Raw genomic sequence first — 17,209 nt, 5'->3', positions numbered from 1 at the left:
AGCATGTCGCTTATCGTTCTCCCTGGCTGTAGCCTTCCTGAGTGGATATAAACAGGTGACATGCAATTGGCAGGGCTGAAACCTTAAGGATGAGAAGGAGCCAGTCATGAAGACAGCTGCAGAGAAAGGCAGTTTTTCATGCCACAACCGAGAGCTAGACTCTGCCTCGTTCATGTGCCTACATCCTCTGTACCCTGCATAATGTCCATTCACTGGTATCTGTTGGGCACACACATAGGTGCTGTGCATGGAGAAACCCCAGCTTGGTAGGGGGGTCTCAGTGGAGTCAGTGTAATGGTAAAACACCCCACAGGCTCACTGCTCCCCATAGTAGGAAAGTGTCCCTTATTCAGCTGGACAGCTACGAGGCTCAGGGCCTGACTTAGGGTCACCAGCCAGGGATTTGAAAAGATGGAGCTAGTCAAGCTTTCTTTCCAAACAGGACCCTCATTCCCCACTTTCACTCCAAACACCAGTCTCCTCATTGGGAGCAAAGGAGTGCATCAGTTTGGCTTCTCACTGCTTGTCATGTCAGTAAGGATGTCGCATCCAGATCCAACCAAGATGGCTGTGTGAGCTGATCCAGATCCAGGTAAAAGGGTCACATATTCCAGACTTGGAATTCACCAAGGGTCAGCAGCAGATTCTTTCCAGGAGGTCAAGGAGGGCAGAGGTCCTGGTTTTATCCTAACGTTCCAGCCCCCTGCTGCTGCTGCTGCTGCTAAGTCACTTCAGTCGTGTCCGACTCTATGCGACCCCATAGACAGCAGCCCACCAGACTCCCCCGTCCCTGGGATTCTCCAGGCAAGAACACTGGAGTGGGTTGCCATTTCCTTCTCCAATGCATGAAAGTGAAAAGTGAAAGTGAAGTCGCTCAGTCGTGTCTGACTCTTAGGAAGTCACAACTTTGTTTTTCATTTGAAGTCCTTTAAGGTAGCCTCTGAAAGTCACTTAAGGGCCTGGCCCATAGGAGGTACTCAGTTACTGTTCACTTCTTCTTTTAACTCCTGACTACCTGATCTGGTCTTTCTGGTGAGATCCCTGGCTCATTCATTCATTCTAAGTATATTCATTGCACCTACTATGCGTTAAGGCCTGCACTGAGACTGGAAATCAGAAGAATAAGCCACAGATTCACCTTTTGAGGAACTTATTGACTGGATGGGGGAGCTGGGAGTGAGGTACAATAGTTAAAACAAAGGTTCTGGAGGATTCTGCCTGGATTCAAATCCCTGTTCTGCCACTTTGTAGCTGTGTGACCATGGACATGCTACTTAACCGTTCTGTGTCTCAGTTTCCTTATCTGTGAAGTGAGAATAATGGCAGTACTTGCCTCATGGGGGCTCTTAAGAGACTCAAATGAGTTAATGTACACAAAAGAACTAGAACACTGCCTGTCCCGTATATGTACATATAAAATTAAACTCTGCAAGACATGTGTTAGATAGAGCCAGGCTGTTGATGAACACTTGCTCATTGCTTCCTTGGCACAGGGTTTGCACTCGTGTATGTGGCCTTCACCGTGAACAAAAGTACTCGGGGTCTAGTCTCATGTCAGTGGACAGGGAATGTGGTTACTGAGCACATCATTGTGCAGGAAGCAGCAAAGGAGAAGTGGGATGGAACCCACTCCTAGGAGTTGAGGCTTGGGTGTGGCAACTGGTCTCGGAAGTTTGGAGGTGTTTGTGGTGTTTGGTCAGGTGTGAATAAAGAGTGGCCTGTCCATTGCAGCTCTTTTGCATGGGGGAAAGATTGGAACGGCCTCACTGACCAGCAGGAGGGGACTAGATAGACAAACTGATTTCTTCATGCAGATGGAAAACTTCAGGAGATGTTAATGTGATCCACACCATCAACATGGCCAAATCTCTGAAACAGAGAGTTAAATTTTTCAAAAGTTGTAATAGATTACATGCAGTATAATGACAATGATGGATATGGTGAGAGACAGAATTTTGTGAGAGCTTTCTTACATGCCAAGCACTGTTCTAAATGCTTTGCTTGTATTAATCCATTTGATCTTCTCAACAGCCCTCTGAAGTGGGAACTGTTATCAGCTCTATTATACAGATAAGAAAACTGAGGCACAGAATGGTTTTAGTCACCTGCCCAAGTTAGTGACATAGCCAACATTAGAACAAGGTCTTTGGGCTCTATAGTGCACACTTTCACCATTGCACTGTGTAAAGAGCACACAGGATGATACCTTTTTATACAAATAGTGAAAGTGCGACCATTCATAAAACCGCAGTATCTGGAAAGAGGAGGAAGAGGGAAAGAGACCATAGGATAGAGCTTTTATTTAGGTGTGTATTTTTAAAAATCTGAAACAAAGTAAAGTATTAATATTTGCTAATTTGAGTCACAGATATGTGGACTGTTAAATCATTTTCTCTTTTCCTGCATGCTCTGAAATATTTAGTCATTTTTCACTAAAACTTTTACTGAGGTAATTGTAGGTTCACTTGCACTTGTAAGAAATATTAATTATACAGAGAAATCCCCAGTGCCCTTTACCCAGTTCTCCCCAATGGTAACATTTTGTGAAACTATAGCACAGTATCAAAACCAGGATGTTGACCTTGGTACAATCCATCCATCTTATTTGGATTTCCCCAGTTTTACTTGAACTCACTTCTCTGTGTGTGTATATTTAGTTTTATTCAGTTTTATCATGTGTATGTTCGTATATCCATTACCACAGTCAAGATACAGAACAGTTCTAACATCACAGAGGTCCTTGTGTGGCCAGTTTATAACCACACCCACCTACACACACACACACACACACACAGCCTAGTCCCTGGTGACCAGTAATCCCATCTCCATTTCTTTTTTCTCTACTTGTCATTTCACAAATATTACATAATAGAATCCTTCACTGTGTGACCTTTTAAGATTGGCTTTTTTCCACTCAGGATTCCCTTGAGATCCATCCAAGTTGCAGTAGTGTTCTGTGGTGTGGGTTTGCTACAGTTTGTTCAACAAGTCACTTGTTGAACGACATCTGAGCTGTTTCCAGTTTTTGACTATTATGAATAAAGCTGCTGCGAACATTCACATGTGTTCATGTGTCAATAGAGGCTTCCATTTCTCTGGGATAAATGCCCAAGCATACAGTTGCTGGGTCATATGGTAATTGCTTGTCTAGTTTTATAAAAAAAACTGCCAGACTGTTTTCCAGAGTGACTGTACCTTTTTCATAATTTTAGGGAAAGGATTTTGACTGGCAGAGGGAAGGCATACCAGGTGGAAGGGAAAAGTCTGCAGAGATCTGGAGTTGGAAAGTACTTTGCAAGTTTATGGAAGAGTGGGGCATCTTGTGTTGCTGGAATATAGTCTGGCCTTAGCTAATGAGAGAACACAGGTTTGCTCTTCACTCATGCAATCAACAAATCTTTACTGAGCTCTTATGTGTATCTAGACACTGTTCTGGGCACACAGAGATACTGCCTTCAGAAGCCTGAGTCCAGCAGAAAAGATGGGTGAAAGAATGACAAGGTGCACTGTGAACAAGGGGAAGGGAGAGCCTTCGGCAGGGGATGATGGGGGCATCTTCAGACCTCTGGTGCTCTCATGAAAGCAGGGATCACGCCTGTGTTACTCTCCTCTGGGCCTCAGCATGTAGTAGGCAATCAGTAGATATGCGTTAAGTGTTGAGTGAATGATCTCATCCACTGTACACGCTCTCTGTGAGTGTGACCTGTTAGCAGCTGCACTTCCTAATCCCACCGTGTGAGTAAAAGGGCAGAGACTCAGTCTAGACACCCCACCCTGGAGTGAATTACCGCCCCACAGATTGGAAGCCAGCATGACATACAAAGGGCTGGAATGCTCTACTGTAAATTTTTAATTGTTAAACAAGCAAAGAAGGTTGTAAATTCCTCGTGGCGGGACAGTATTGCATACTGTGGCTGTTGCCGCTGCCAAGGTCTCTTATCAGCCCGTTGGTGTTTCACAACCTCTCGTGCTTCTTGCATGTTACAGGGGCCCCTCCACAGGGTCTCTGGGACATGGTGCAATGCCATCCTTTTTCCCGTGGGGGTGGCAACCAGACTCTCTGTGCATCGTCTGTCTGACTTCTTCTCATTTTGTCTCCTGCCTAGATTTTCCCCAGAGGAACATCCAGTGCTTGCCCTGCCTGGTGCCCCTGCCCAGTTCCCTGTCCTGGAGGAGCACAGGCCCCTCCAGAAGTACATGGTGTGGTCAGACGAGATGGTGAGGACAGGGGAGGCCCAGATCCACGCCCACCTCATCCGGCCCTACGTGGGCATTCACCTGCGCATTGGCTCTGACTGGGTAACTTCCCCCTTCCTCTCATGGCTGGGTTGGACATATCCATGAGCAGGACCCATGTCTGTGACACTGAACGCTGAACCCATTGCACCAAGTCCTAGCCAGGGCAAAGAGACCTCACTCGGCCAAGCTGATGGGGCTGTGCCCCACAGTCCCACCATGGACACATCTGAACTGTGGCTTCAGAGTGCTTGCTTGGTAGTTCTCATTTTTAACAGTTGCCCTTTTTTCCTCATTTCACAGATGGATAAACTGAGGTATCAAGCTAGGCTCTGAGTCAGGCAGCAAGCCAGAGAGAGCCCACAGTCTTCTGCCCCAGCTAAGTGTTTAGCCAGTCGACTCCTTGTTGAAAAACAAGCTCTGGAGGTTGGGTGGGGCTCCCAAGAAAAGAAGATATCATCTTCCAAATTCAGCAGCTGCTTAAATGTGCAGAAACCTCATCAGGTTATCCTCCCTGTGAAAATAACAGGAGCAGTACGGACGATCTCCTTAGTTTACGTAAGAAGATATGTATATATCTGTGTGTGAGAAATACTCATTAATGGAAACTTGAAAAATACTCAGAAGTATGGAAATTAGATCAAAATTCATTCAGTGTCATTTGAGGAAGCAGTCACATCCACATGACCCCCTTCCTGCCCCTCCACAAAGTAAAGGAGCTAGGACCTGTACTCTCCTAGGACATAAGAAAATATAAGCTGCTTTTTTTTTTTTTAATTTAGCATAATGCTAATACCAAACTCATTAAAAGCTCAGCTCAGGAAAATAGAGTCCATTCTCACTAGTAAACATAGATGCCCAGATCTAAGTAAAATATTACCGAGTAAAATCCAGTAGCATATTAAAGAACAAGCAAAAGCAACACAAACAAGTAAAATTTATCCCAGTGATGTAGTGAAATTTATTATATTAATGCCCAAAGAAGAAAAATCATATAGTCATCTCAGTGGATGCCAAGAAAGCGCTTGATAAAAAGTCAGCATTCATTTATGATTTAAAAAAAAGAAGAAAAACAACTCTTAACCAACCAGGAATACAAGGGGCCCAGCTTAGCTTGATAAAGGCTATCTCTCCAAAACCCACAGCAAACATGCACTTCTTGGGGCTATCAGAAGTGTTCCCACTGAAGTCAGAAATCAGATGAGGCTGCCCATTATCACCAGCATAGTTCAGAATTCTGCTGAAAGTCCCAGATAATGCAGTAAGACCAAGAAAAAAATTGTGAAAAGCCAATATCCCCTTAGCACTGTTAACTGCTGATGCATTTCCCTTTTCCTCAGTGGTTTAAAACAAAAAAAAGTTGTACTCTTGTATCACCTGCCTTTTTCCCTTTCCTGGGCTCTTACTTCTTGGGTTGTGGGCAGTGGCTCTCTATAGCTCTGTCCCCACCTGCCCCACAGAAAAACGCGTGTGCCATGCTGAAAGATGGAACCGCTGGCGCCCACTTCATGGCCTCCCCACAATGCGTGGGCTACAGCCGCCACACCACCGCCCCGCTCACCATGACCATGTGCCTCCCTGACCTGAAGGAAATTAGGCGCGCTCTGAAGCTCTGGGTGACAGCGCTGAACGCCCAATCGGTCTACATTGCCACCGACTCTGAGAGTTACCTGCCCGAGATCCAGCAGCTCTTCAAAGGGAAGGTACACGTGGGGTGTGGGCCTGGAGGGAGAGCAGCTGGAAGGGAATCAAAGGAAGTTCCAAGGTGCTCCCTGTTCTCCCACCGCCAGGCTTTTGCTTGAACATCCTGTTCTCTAGTTCTGCCCTTCTTTAAACCCCAGCTCAGATACTTCCGCTGGGGCTCTGCAGGCTTCCCTTCATTCCTGTTGCTACTGGATCCCTACTGGGAGCTTTCACAGCACTTGATCACATCTCCTCCCGAGACACCTAGACCGTGAGACTCATGTAGAAACATGTCTTATTTCTTCCCAGGAGCTGTGGCTCCTTGAAGGCAGGATCCAGGGTAGACTCACTGTTCTGTTCTTCAGAGTCTAGCCTGATACTTTGACCTCCTCCAGGGCTGAGACCCCGCCTTACCCTCACCAGTGGCTAGGACAGTGCCTGACACATGGTAGGCTCTTAGTAAATGTTTGGTGATTAAGGATATTGAGTGGGCCCTGGGGGACAGAGGGGGTGGGGGGCGGTCCAGTGCCACAGAAGGATTAAGAGCATGGACTGTGGAGCGTAGGATCTTGGGCTCTCCTCCCTGTGCAGCCTTGCACAATTTACTTCACCTCTCTGTGCTTCTGTTTCCTCATCAATAAAATGGGACTGAGAGTAGTTCTATCCTGTGGGGTAATTTTGAAGATCAAACAAGAAGCTAAAACTGGTCTGGTACAAATTAAGTTGTTGATAAAGTTAGCTGTCATCGATAGTAGAAGTAGGCTCTTTTGTGCTTCATAAATGCTTAAGGAAGGGGTGAATAGTAGGGGTTTGACATAGGAGTAAGTAGTAGAATGCGCTTGGTACTGTGTAAATGAAGAATAGGTAATAAGTAATTATGTATTGGTAAAACGGTGGAGTTAATAGTGAACATTCAGTAAGACCTTGGAGTGCATAAAGCCCCTAAATGCTTGTGCAGACCTTAAAAGACAGACATCCGCTTTCTAACAGTGGGTACCCTTGGCTTTATGTCGAGGGGCTCCCTTTCCCTCTTTTACGGGCTTGTCGAGGAAGTGCCTTGTAGAGGAAGTGCCAAGTCACAGCATTCTGGTCCCCACCCACCCACTTTATAGAAGAATATCAGAGCTGGAGACCTTGGAGCACCTCCGACCCAACCTCTGCATTTTAAAACTGAGGAAACCAAAGTCCCAAGAAAGGATAGAATTTACCCAGGAGGTCTCAGGGCTAATTTTAGTGGGCATGACACAGAGCGGGTAAGTTTCAGGGCGTGGGTGGAATTGTTCAGGGGATTTTGGCCATGATTAAGCTGGTATTATTTTTCTGCTACCATCTGAATAGCAAGATGATGATTTTTGTTACATCAGAAGTCTCTGTGTGACAGCAAAGCACTTTCAGCCCCAGCTCTGCCCACACCCCCTACCTCTGAACTAAATGGAAGGACTTGGAGAGTCCCAGGGAGTTTTTTGTGAGTTTTTAGAGTTGGTATACTTGCTACACCTTGAACCTCTTGCCATTTCTACTTCCTGTTCCTGTGCCACTGTTCTTGCCCTTCTCCACTCCCCACCTCCTTTCATGGGCTCAGCCTACCCTCTCTCCTGAACTAATCCTTGCTCATCCATTAAGCTGGGGCAGTGCTGAGCCGGGGATACTGATAAATAAGATGTAGTGCTGCCCTCCAGGGCTCACAGTCTAAACTCAGGAAAAGAGACTTGCAGAGAATTGTAAGGTATGCCACAGGAGAGGGCCCGGCTTGGGTATGGGGGCTCGTTCACTCACTTGTCCAGTCCCCAGATGCATATTGAGACAGACCCCCGTCAGAAGTGACCAGCAAACCAACACAGCCCCAGCCAGGTACAGGAAATGGGCGTTAAGCAGAGAATCGCTGAGTGAAAGCTACACACGAAGGAGATGTGTGCCACAAAGGAAAGGAGCGTGGTTCTGTGCACATGCAGAGCAGAGGAGCCTGGACTAGACTGAGGGGGCCAAGGAGGGCTTCCCTAAGGAGATGAGACTTGAGCTGCAGAGTCAGAGTTAAGTAGGAGTTAACCAGGCAAAGAGACAAGCACCCCCAACAGAGGGAGGAGCATGTGTAAAGATCCTGAGATAGAAGGGAGCCTGGTGTGAAGTGGCTGGAGCTCAAGGTGGAGAGGCAGCTGAACAGGCCTTTGGCCACATTCAAGATCTGTAGTCTTTATCTGCAGAGCAGTAGGGCACCAGTTAAGGGTGCTCAGCTTGGGATAGAGGGAGGGAGGAATAAGGGAGTAGGGGAATCTGTGAAAGTGTTTTTTGGCTGCTTTCCTATGATATCTGGGCTTCCCTCGTAGCTCAATTGGTAAAGAATCCACCTGCAATGCATGAGACCCTGGTAGGATTCCTGTGTCAGGAAGGTTCGCTGGAGAAGGGATACCCACTCCAGTATTCTTGGGCTCCCCTTGTGGCTCAGCTGGTAAAGAATCCACCTGCAATGCGGGAGACCTGGGTTTGATTCCTGGGTTGGGAAGATCCCCAAGAGAATGGAAAGGCTACCCACTCTAGTATTCTGGCCTGGAGAATTCTGTGGACTGTATAGTTCATGGGGTCGCAAAGAGTTGGACATGACCGAGCAACTTTCACTTTCACTTTTCCTTTGGTAAGCAGACCAGTAGAAGAAAAGATTATGGTGACCAGCCAGGGAGTGGTAGTCCATCAAGAAAAAGGTTCACCTTTGAGGAATATCTCAGGGATAGATTGGACAGGACTTTAGTCTCAGAGGCATCCAGGCAGCAGGACCAGTTGGGTGGGGTGCTCTTTGGTCAGATTGTGGTTTGGTTGGAGAAGCCAAAACCTTGAGGCAAGGGCTTTATGAAAAAGTCAGACCTTGAACTGAGCCTTGAGAGTATGGTCAGGACTACAATGGGTGGGGATAGGCATTCCTGGCAGAAGACACCAATGAGCAAAGGCAGAGTGTGAATGAGTGGTGTGCGTGTGGAGCTTAGGGTTAGGGTCACCATCTGCTAGGCAGCACTTCTCTCAGGCACCCCAACCCTACGTGTTAACGCTTTGTACGCCTCCTTCTATGTCTGTGACTTCAGCACAGAGAAAGAAGGTGAGGGGTGGCTGCAGGCCTTGGCGGATCTGGCCACTTTGTCCTAAACCCTGGCTAAAACGCCCTGCCCTTCCTCCTGCAGGTGAAGGTGGTGAGTCTGAAGCCTGAGGTGGCCCAGATCGACCTGTACATCCTCGGCCAAGCTGACCACTTTATTGGCAACTGTGTCTCCTCCTTCACTGCCTTCGTAAAGCGGGAACGGGACCTCCATGGGAGACCATCCTCCTTCTTTGGCATGGACAGGCCCCCTCAGCTGCGGGATGAATTCTGATCCTAGCTGGAGCACACCACCAGTCTGAGCTGTTCCCTCCAGCCAGGCCTGGCAGCTAGAGGTGCTCCCACGGTTGATTCCTCAAGGATCAGAGACCAGAGAAAAGTACCAGGGACCTCCTGGAGGAGGAAGACAGTCCATCTCCCAGGACACGGGACTTCCAAGCTCCTAGTGGCCAGATATCTCCCTTTCTCATATGCTCCCTATTGCTTCTCCTGGGAATTTCTCACACCAGCAAAGTAGTCCAAGCTCTGTCTTTTGGTCTGCTCTGCTCTGAGGAGGCTGAGATGCTCAATTCTCTTCAGAGAGATTTTATATATAGAAAAAGAGATTTTTATAGTTTTGATACAAGATCATGACTCCCCTATAACTCTCCCTTATCTTAAAAAAAATCAGTGAAGTTCATTAATGTAGGTACCTAAAATGACCTTAACAGAATGTGGATAAGGCTAGGGGTGGCTGAGTGTATTGACTGCTTTTCCACATGACTCCCGAAAGCGGCCCTCAGGCTCATCCCCACTGCCTGGCCTGAGCCACTGTCAGCCGCCACTTCCTAGGCCATCTCCAGGGTTTGGGGCATAGTCTTCTCCGTCATAAACACTATGCACAAAGAAGTTACTGACCACAGTGTTGTCAGTACGCCGCAGACGGCTAAGTGCTGCTCACACAGCTCGTTCCCAGCAGGGAGCACCTGCCATCAAGCCAGGCTGTCATGGTATTGCTCTCAGAGTCTCTTGGCGGTTGGTGGCTTGCCCCAAACGTGGCACCATCAGTGTCTCATAACACATCACCAGGGCCAGGGCTTGCTGGCCTGCTGGGATCCTTTTGAGGTCTCGTTATCTCCTGTTCCAAAGGGCCTGGTTGTAGAACTTTGTCATTAAATTGGTTCCAGGCCTGTCCCCCCAGCCTTCCTCCTGCAGCGGGAGCCTTCTGACTGTATCCTTGCAGGGGAGTGGTCACTAAGCCCCTGACCAGATGGAAGATGCTCAGTACCCAGGAGCCATCGCATTGCATTCCTGGGGTTGTCTGCTCCATCCCATCCAGTGTAGTCTCAGCCAAGCCCATGAGACCTAAAGTGTTACGGTTGTGAGTTTCTTTGTCTCTCAAATGCTGTAGTGGTAAAAATTCATGACCCCGAGACTCTGTGATTTTTCGGTCTTGAGGAAATTCTCAGTTTCCTCAGGGTCACACAGCCAGAAGTGGTCAATCCAGATTTGACCTCCAAAGGGCCATGGCATTTGACCTCCAAAGGACCAGTGCTGGTAGCCAGCCTGCTCTACTCCTCCAGTTCACAAGACCCAGTTTACTCTGTGTGTGCACCGTGGAGGCCTCAGATGGAGAAATGGTCAGCCACCTTTTGTCCCCACTGGGCTCTACTCATGGGTTTGCCACTGCCAGGGGCCTGCAGGGAGGGAGAATCCTGCAAGAAACAGAAAACCCACCTGAACCTTACAGTTCTCTTGGGTGGTTCTAGAATTCATGTCTGTTACCTGCTGAGTACTTCCCCACCATGTGACCTCCCTTGGCCTTCAATCCTGGGAAAGTGGGGGAGACTGATGAAAGCCAGTCCCAGAGCTTCACAGCTGTGTCCCGTGGGTAGCCTTTAGGAAGAGATGCCTTTTTTTCAGGGCATACTGGATCAGAGGCTGAATGGCAACAAGGATCTCAAACAGTGAAGATGGCATTTGCTGCTTAGAGCTGCCATCAAACTCTTAATACAGAAAGGACATTTGTATTTCCCATCTGGGGAAAATATTTTAAATCCTGGGTGGACTCAGAGATAGTTTATCTGCTCAGACTTGTGCATCAGCCTCACTGAGGGACATTGGAGCGAGCCCCTGCCTCTATTGGGCAGTTGGTAAGGTGTGGCTCTCTGACTGATGTCATTTGCTGCACACGCTTGAGAGTCTGGGGCTCAAATAGGCTGCCCAAATCCTCCTGATGAGCATCAGCCATCATAGTAGCTTGTGTTCCTGGAGGTGAGGGCGCTAGACCTGTAGTCTGATTCGGTGTGTTTTGTAGGCGAGCACTTTATTCCTTTGACCCAGTTTCCCCACCTATAAAATGGTGATAAAACCGACGACGACGGGGTTGAATGGCCCCAGTCAGATAAAAGGAGGATAAGGGCCCATTGTAAACTTGAAGGAGACAAAGGCCCGTACGTGGCTGTTGGTTAGTGTGACTGCCTCTGGTCCCACGCCTCCTCTCTGCCGGCCACTGTGCTTGCTAAGTGTTTTATGGGTGTTCCCTGGTTTAACCCCCACCTTAGCCCTGGGAAGTAGAAACTTACTCTTTCTGTACAAGGCAGGATTAACACTTGGAAAATTCTCAGTTTCCTCAGGGCCACACAACTGGTAGTGGTCAGCCCAGATTTGACCTCCAAAGGCCAATGCTGTTAGCCAGCCTGCTCTGCTCCTCTGGTTCACAAGACCTGGTTTACTCTGTGTGTGCACCATGGAGACCTTGAATGGAGAAATGGTCAGCCTCCTTTTGTCCCCAGTGGGCTTCAGCCGTGGGTCTGCCACTGCCAGAAGCTTTCAGAGAGGGAGGATCCCCCAGGAAAGAGAAAGCCCACATGAAACTTAGAGTTTTCTTGGGTGGTTACTTAATTCAACATGCTTTCATTCAACAGGTGTTTATTGACCAGTTGCCAGGCTCTGTGCTGGGTACTAGGGATTTAGTAGAGGATCAGACATAAATTCTTTGTTCTCAGGGAATTTGCGTTCTAATAAATAGAAGGCATAATAAGCAGATATATCGTGGGAGGTGTTAAGTGCTATAAGAAAACTAAAAAGGCATGGTGGATGCAGAGTGGGAGCAGTGCTGGTTTAGATGAGCTCGGGGAAGGCCTCTCTAAAGAGCTGCTGTGGAGGGGGCCATGCTCATTCAGCGTTTTGGAGGCAGCGCAACAGCAAGTGCAAAGGTCCTGAAGCTGGAATGAAAACTAGCAAGGAGGTCAGTGTGACTGGAGTGGCAGAAGTGATGCAGGGAACAGAGTAGATGAGAACAGGTGACATGACCCGTCCTTCAGCCTAGTTAAGATCAAGCCTTGGCTTTTATTTGGACAAATGTGGGAAGCCTTGTGGGGTCTGAACTAAGGAGAGTCATGGTCTGATTTACCTATTTGTTGGCTGCCATGTGGAGAGGAGATGGGAAGGAGGAAGAATAGAAGCAGGGAGACCACGATAGAGGTGTCACAGGGATGCCTGCAAGAGAAACGATTGGGCTCAGGCAGAGGTCATGGCATTGATTGTGGTGGAAACTGGTCAGACTCTGGATGTATAAAATGACTTTAAAGTTTCAATGTTTTGTAAAAAATGTAAGTCTTTACATAGTTTTAATCATGCAGTATATACAATTTAATGTCCTGGTTTTTTTTACTTAATAGTGTATCATGTTTTCTATATTGGTACATGGTCTGAATAAGTGTTTTTAACGATATAAAATTCCACTGAGGGGTGTCCCATAGTTTATTATGTCTCGTAGTTTATTGTTGTTTTATTATGAGAACTTAGTATATTTCAAGTTTTTTACTATTATTATTTGGAAAATATTTGTAAGTTTTTTTTTTCTGTTATCTAACATTTTTATTAAGATAAATTCCTAGAAGTGGATTTGTTAGATCAACACTTAAAAGCTACTTTTTGGGAATTCCCTGGCAGTCCATTAGTTAGGACTTTACTGTCTCACTGCTGAGGACCTGGGTTCAATCCCTGATTGGGGAACTAAAATCTTGCAAGCTACATGATGTGGCCAAAAAATAAAATTAAAAAAATAAAGCTGCCTTTTGGGAAAAAATTCAAATATACATAAAAATTGTAATAAAATTAACTTTCAGTTTCAACAACCCTCAGCATTTCACCAGTCTTGTTTCATTTACTGTCTCATTCCCAAGTCCACATACTGGAAACTTTTGAAGGAAGAGCCAGCAGGATTTGCTGACACGCTGCAGTGGAATTAGGAGGGAAGAGGAAGTCCAGAATGCGCTGAGGTCTATGGCCCAAGAAACAAGGAGGATAAGTTGTCCCTGACTTCACTGGTGGTCTCTGGAGGATCCTTGGAGAGCTGGTTAATATGGTAGATTCCAGGGACCCACCTAGGCCTGAGGAATCAGAATGTCTGGTGTGTAGTGCCCAGGAATCTGCATCTTCAGATGCACCTTCAAGAGATTTTGATGCCCAGTAGCCCGAGACTTACTTAAATTATATTCCTTGGACGTGCAGTGTCGACATCCCCTGGGGCAACTTGTTTGAACTATAGACTCCTAGGCCCCACTCTGAACCTGCTGAATCAGAATCTCTGTAGATGCAGCCCAGTGATCTTTTAACAAGCTCTCCAGGAGCAAAAACGAACACCACTGGTCAGAAGGTCGTGGGGGTGATGCTCTGTGGTCAGCCAGCCAGCAAGCACTTGTGGAGGGCCTTCCCTGAGGCCTGGCACGCCTGGAAAATTCCAGCAGGCATAGTCAGTGGTGTGGCTCTGAGAGGTCCCCATCATGCTCAGTTTGTGTTGTAACGTTGACTTTTTTCTCTTTATTTTGCACTGGGGGAAATATTATATACAGCCCTTCATTTAATGGAGTTCATTGTTTTAGGATGGAGCCAAACTTACATGAGCAAAACAATGAGAGTTACACTTTTTGAAAATTAAGTAACTACCAGTAGAGAGGGTTGTGGATTAGGCAGAAATGGAGAAACTTGTGTCCAAAGGAACCAAAGCTGGGAAATGCTGTCCTGATACATCACAGACCCTCTAAAAGCATGGAGGAGAATGGACAAGAAGGAGAAATGGGATAGAGGGTAAAAGAAAGCTGTTCTGTTCACTTCAGAGAAGCTTAATGATGATAATAAACAATATTCCTTCCCTGGCTCGGGAGTAAAGATCCTTTTCTTCAGTTTTCTCTTTGTCCTTAGTGGGGTTAACAGGAAAAAACCTGAAGGCAAGTCTTGCTCTCTGGATTATGTTGTCAGAATTAATTCAGATTCTTACTTGAAACCCTATTTATTTCAAGGTTGGGACCTTTGCCTTGAAATAACATTATTTAAGGACAAGCAGGTTTGTTTTGTTTTTACAGCTAATCCTTTATGGATAATCAGCCCAGAACGCCAAGCCCAACCAGGTAAAGAGCAGGAAGGGAAGGAACAAAAGGCATTTCCTATAAACTCTCTCCTTCCCGATGACTCAGCCCACCCCAGTGAGAAGAGGGAAGCCTAGGAGGACACCCATCCCTCTTTGAAGATCCACCTCTAAAAAAAACTGGTGAACATTCATTCTCTGCAGAGTGGGACTATTTCCCCTCTGTTAACAGAATATAAGATCGTTTAGGAGGTCCAGGGCACTAGCAGGAGGAGAGGATTCTTTTCAGCAATTCCTCAGTCCTGTTAACAATGTCAAAGAGAAAGTCTCAGTTTAGTGCCAGCCGTTAACTACTCTACCACCTGCTAATCCATCTTGCTAACAGGGCAGACTGGGAGTCAGCATTAGCTAGCCAGAATTTAGTAACCCTGTTTTGCTTTGAGTATATTTATTTTGGGGATACTTTGCATTTTTGTGTTTTAAATTACAGATGTGATTAAAAATATTAAGTAAATGATGTGAATTATGAAGATCAAAGTTAGGAAACCCTCACTCAGCTTTACCTTAAAAAAGAAAAAAATCTAATAATAGCACCATTGTAGCAAATGGTACATTAACAGCCAGCTTTATTTTTTAAAAAACAATCTTTCTTTCTTTACTTATTTGGCTGTGTCGGGTCTTAGCTGAGGCATTCAGGATCTTTAGCTGTGACATGTGGACTCTTGGTTGCGGCGTGTGGAATCTAGTTGCCTGACCTGGGATTGAACCCAGGCCCCCTGCGCTGGGAGCAAGGAGTCTTAGCCACTGGACCACCTGGGATGTTCCTCAGCCTTATCTTTATACAAGCCCTGAAGCCCCTCAGCATAGGACCAATGGGGCTCTCAGGGGAAGAGGCATTTAACCTTTTAGAGGCATCACAAAGGAGCCCGCAATGAAAAACACGGAACAGGTGCCATTTCCCACATGTGTTTCTAGCAGTGGCATTGGTGGGTCAAAAGAGAGTGCACATTTGTCATTTTGATTGGCATGACCACATTGCCCTCCAAAGAGCTTGTGCCAATTCATCCTCCCTGGCATGTGCCTGTTCCCTACACTGTCTGGCTTCATTGGTTTTTGATGTGGCTTAGGGAGAAGCCACTTATCTTGGGTCCAGACACTTTGATTTCTGTTCTGGTGGTATATTTCGATGGCTCTACACAGTCCAGGAGATTTGGGTTTGAACCCCAACTCAGCCACTAACTGCTGTGTGACTCATGCCAGTTCTTGGCCTATCTGAGACTCAGTGTTTGCATCTGTCAAGTGGAAATAATGTCTTCAGTTGAGTCTCAGCTTCCTTTACAGTCAAGTCCCAAAGTATAAAGGCAAAATTTATTCTTTCTGCCCTAATTTGTTGAGCCCATATATGATATAATTTCATCCTACTTTATAGGATCATTGTGAGAATTTAAAGAACTGCTATTACCAGAGTACCTGGCACATCATCGATGCTTCATGATAATAGTATTATTTCACAAATTGCAAAACCATCTTTCGAAGGCTCGGTTTCTGAGCCAGCAGCTGACACGGGGCTGCCAGAGAGATGCTAAAGGGCATGAATATGTTTTGGAACTATTGCAAGGGCTCCAGATATGGGGGTTAAACTTTACTGGGGCTCCAGAAGCCTCACCAGGCACCGCCTGCTGGAAACTTTCTGGACTTCTGTCCTTTGTGTTTCAGTGCTGTGTTAGCTCACTGGGAGACCATCTTCTCCCAACCATTGCTGGTGAACGAACAGGAGCTGAGCTCTCAGCCAATGGGGGAGACCCCACTCCTGCCCATATTGGTCAGTGGTATACAAGTGAACTGTCTCTTTGTGACAGGAAAATTCCTGGCCCTCTCTCTTTAAAAAAAAAAAAACAAAACATATATATATATATATTTGGCCATGCCGGGTCTTAGTTGAGACACATGGAATCTTGAGATGCAGCATGTAAACTCTTAGTTACAGCATGTGGGATTTAGTTCCCTGCATTAGGAACTCAGGCCCCCTGCATTGGAAGCATGGAATCTTAGCCACTGGACTACCAGGGAAGTCCTCCCAGCCCTCTCTGAACTCTTGTCTCCTCTTGAACTAGAAAATGAGGACTTTGGATTGGTTGATTCTTTAGAAAAGGCATTAGGTTTGGTGTCCCAAGGCTTGGGTGCCCGGACTATCTTTAATATTAATCTAGTGTGTAATCACTGGGACTCAGTGTTCTCATCTGTAAAATGGGAATACAAATTAAACCATTGAACCATTATACATTGAGTCCTTCCTCTCATGGAACTTGCTTTGTAATGGGGGAGAAACAGATAATAAAAAAAATGTGTATATAAAGTATGAGGTCATGAAAACCATGAAGGAGAACGAACTAGGGTAGAGGGAAGGAGAGTGGCTGGGGTGGTCAGAGAAGACCTTTGTGTCCACGTGGCATTTGAGTGAGACCTGCAGGGGGTGAGTGAGTGTATGCATACTTGGGAAGAGCATTCCGGGTAAAGAATAGCAAGTACTGGAGTGGAAGCTAGCCCGGCATGTTTGAGGGACAGGAAGGAGGAGAAGTGGGTGAGGTATGAGGAGGGCACGGACCAGATCTGAGTGGGCCTCATCTCTGGCTTTTATGTCAGTAATGTGAGAAGCCACTGGGAGGTCCTGAGCAGGGGAGAGACATGATCTGACCTATATCTCAGGACTGTCATTACCTATTGTGGATGGTGACTGCAGCCATGAAATTAAAAGACGCACGCTCCGTGGAAGAAAAACTATGACAAACCTCGACAGCATATTAAAAAGCAGAGACATTACTTTGCCAGCAAAAGTCTGTCTCGTCAAAGCTGTGGTT

At 46.5% G+C, this 17,209-nt stretch overlaps 1 protein-coding gene across 6 annotated transcripts in view; it reads left to right on the top strand.

Annotated features, from left to right (window-relative positions):
* Positions 1–17,209, top strand: part of POFUT1 (protein O-fucosyltransferase 1) — a 39,912-nt gene that overhangs the window by 11,645 nt on the left and 11,058 nt on the right. Inside the window, exons 5-7 of one of the 6 annotated variants that reach the window (XM_027558832.1) lie at positions 4,107–4,299; positions 5,661–5,939; positions 9,087–14,142. In XM_027558832.1, the coding sequence (XP_027414633.1) occupies positions 4,107–4,299; positions 5,661–5,939; positions 9,087–9,275 (661 nt within the window). In that variant the 3' untranslated portion in view covers positions 9,276–14,142. Of the gene's footprint in view, positions 1–442; positions 756–4,106; positions 4,300–5,660; positions 5,940–9,086; positions 14,143–17,209 lie in introns of those variants that run through there. The other 5 variants (XM_027558833.1, XM_027558835.1, XM_027558834.1 and 2 more) reach the window with 5 other exon arrangements.

This window comes from Bos indicus x Bos taurus, chromosome 13 (genome assembly GCF_003369695.1).
Source record: "Bos indicus x Bos taurus breed Angus x Brahman F1 hybrid chromosome 13, Bos_hybrid_MaternalHap_v2.0, whole genome shotgun sequence".
Lineage (NCBI taxonomy): Eukaryota > Metazoa > Chordata > Mammalia > Artiodactyla > Bovidae > Bos > Bos indicus x Bos taurus.
This window is presented reverse-complemented; position numbering and strand designations above follow the sequence as displayed.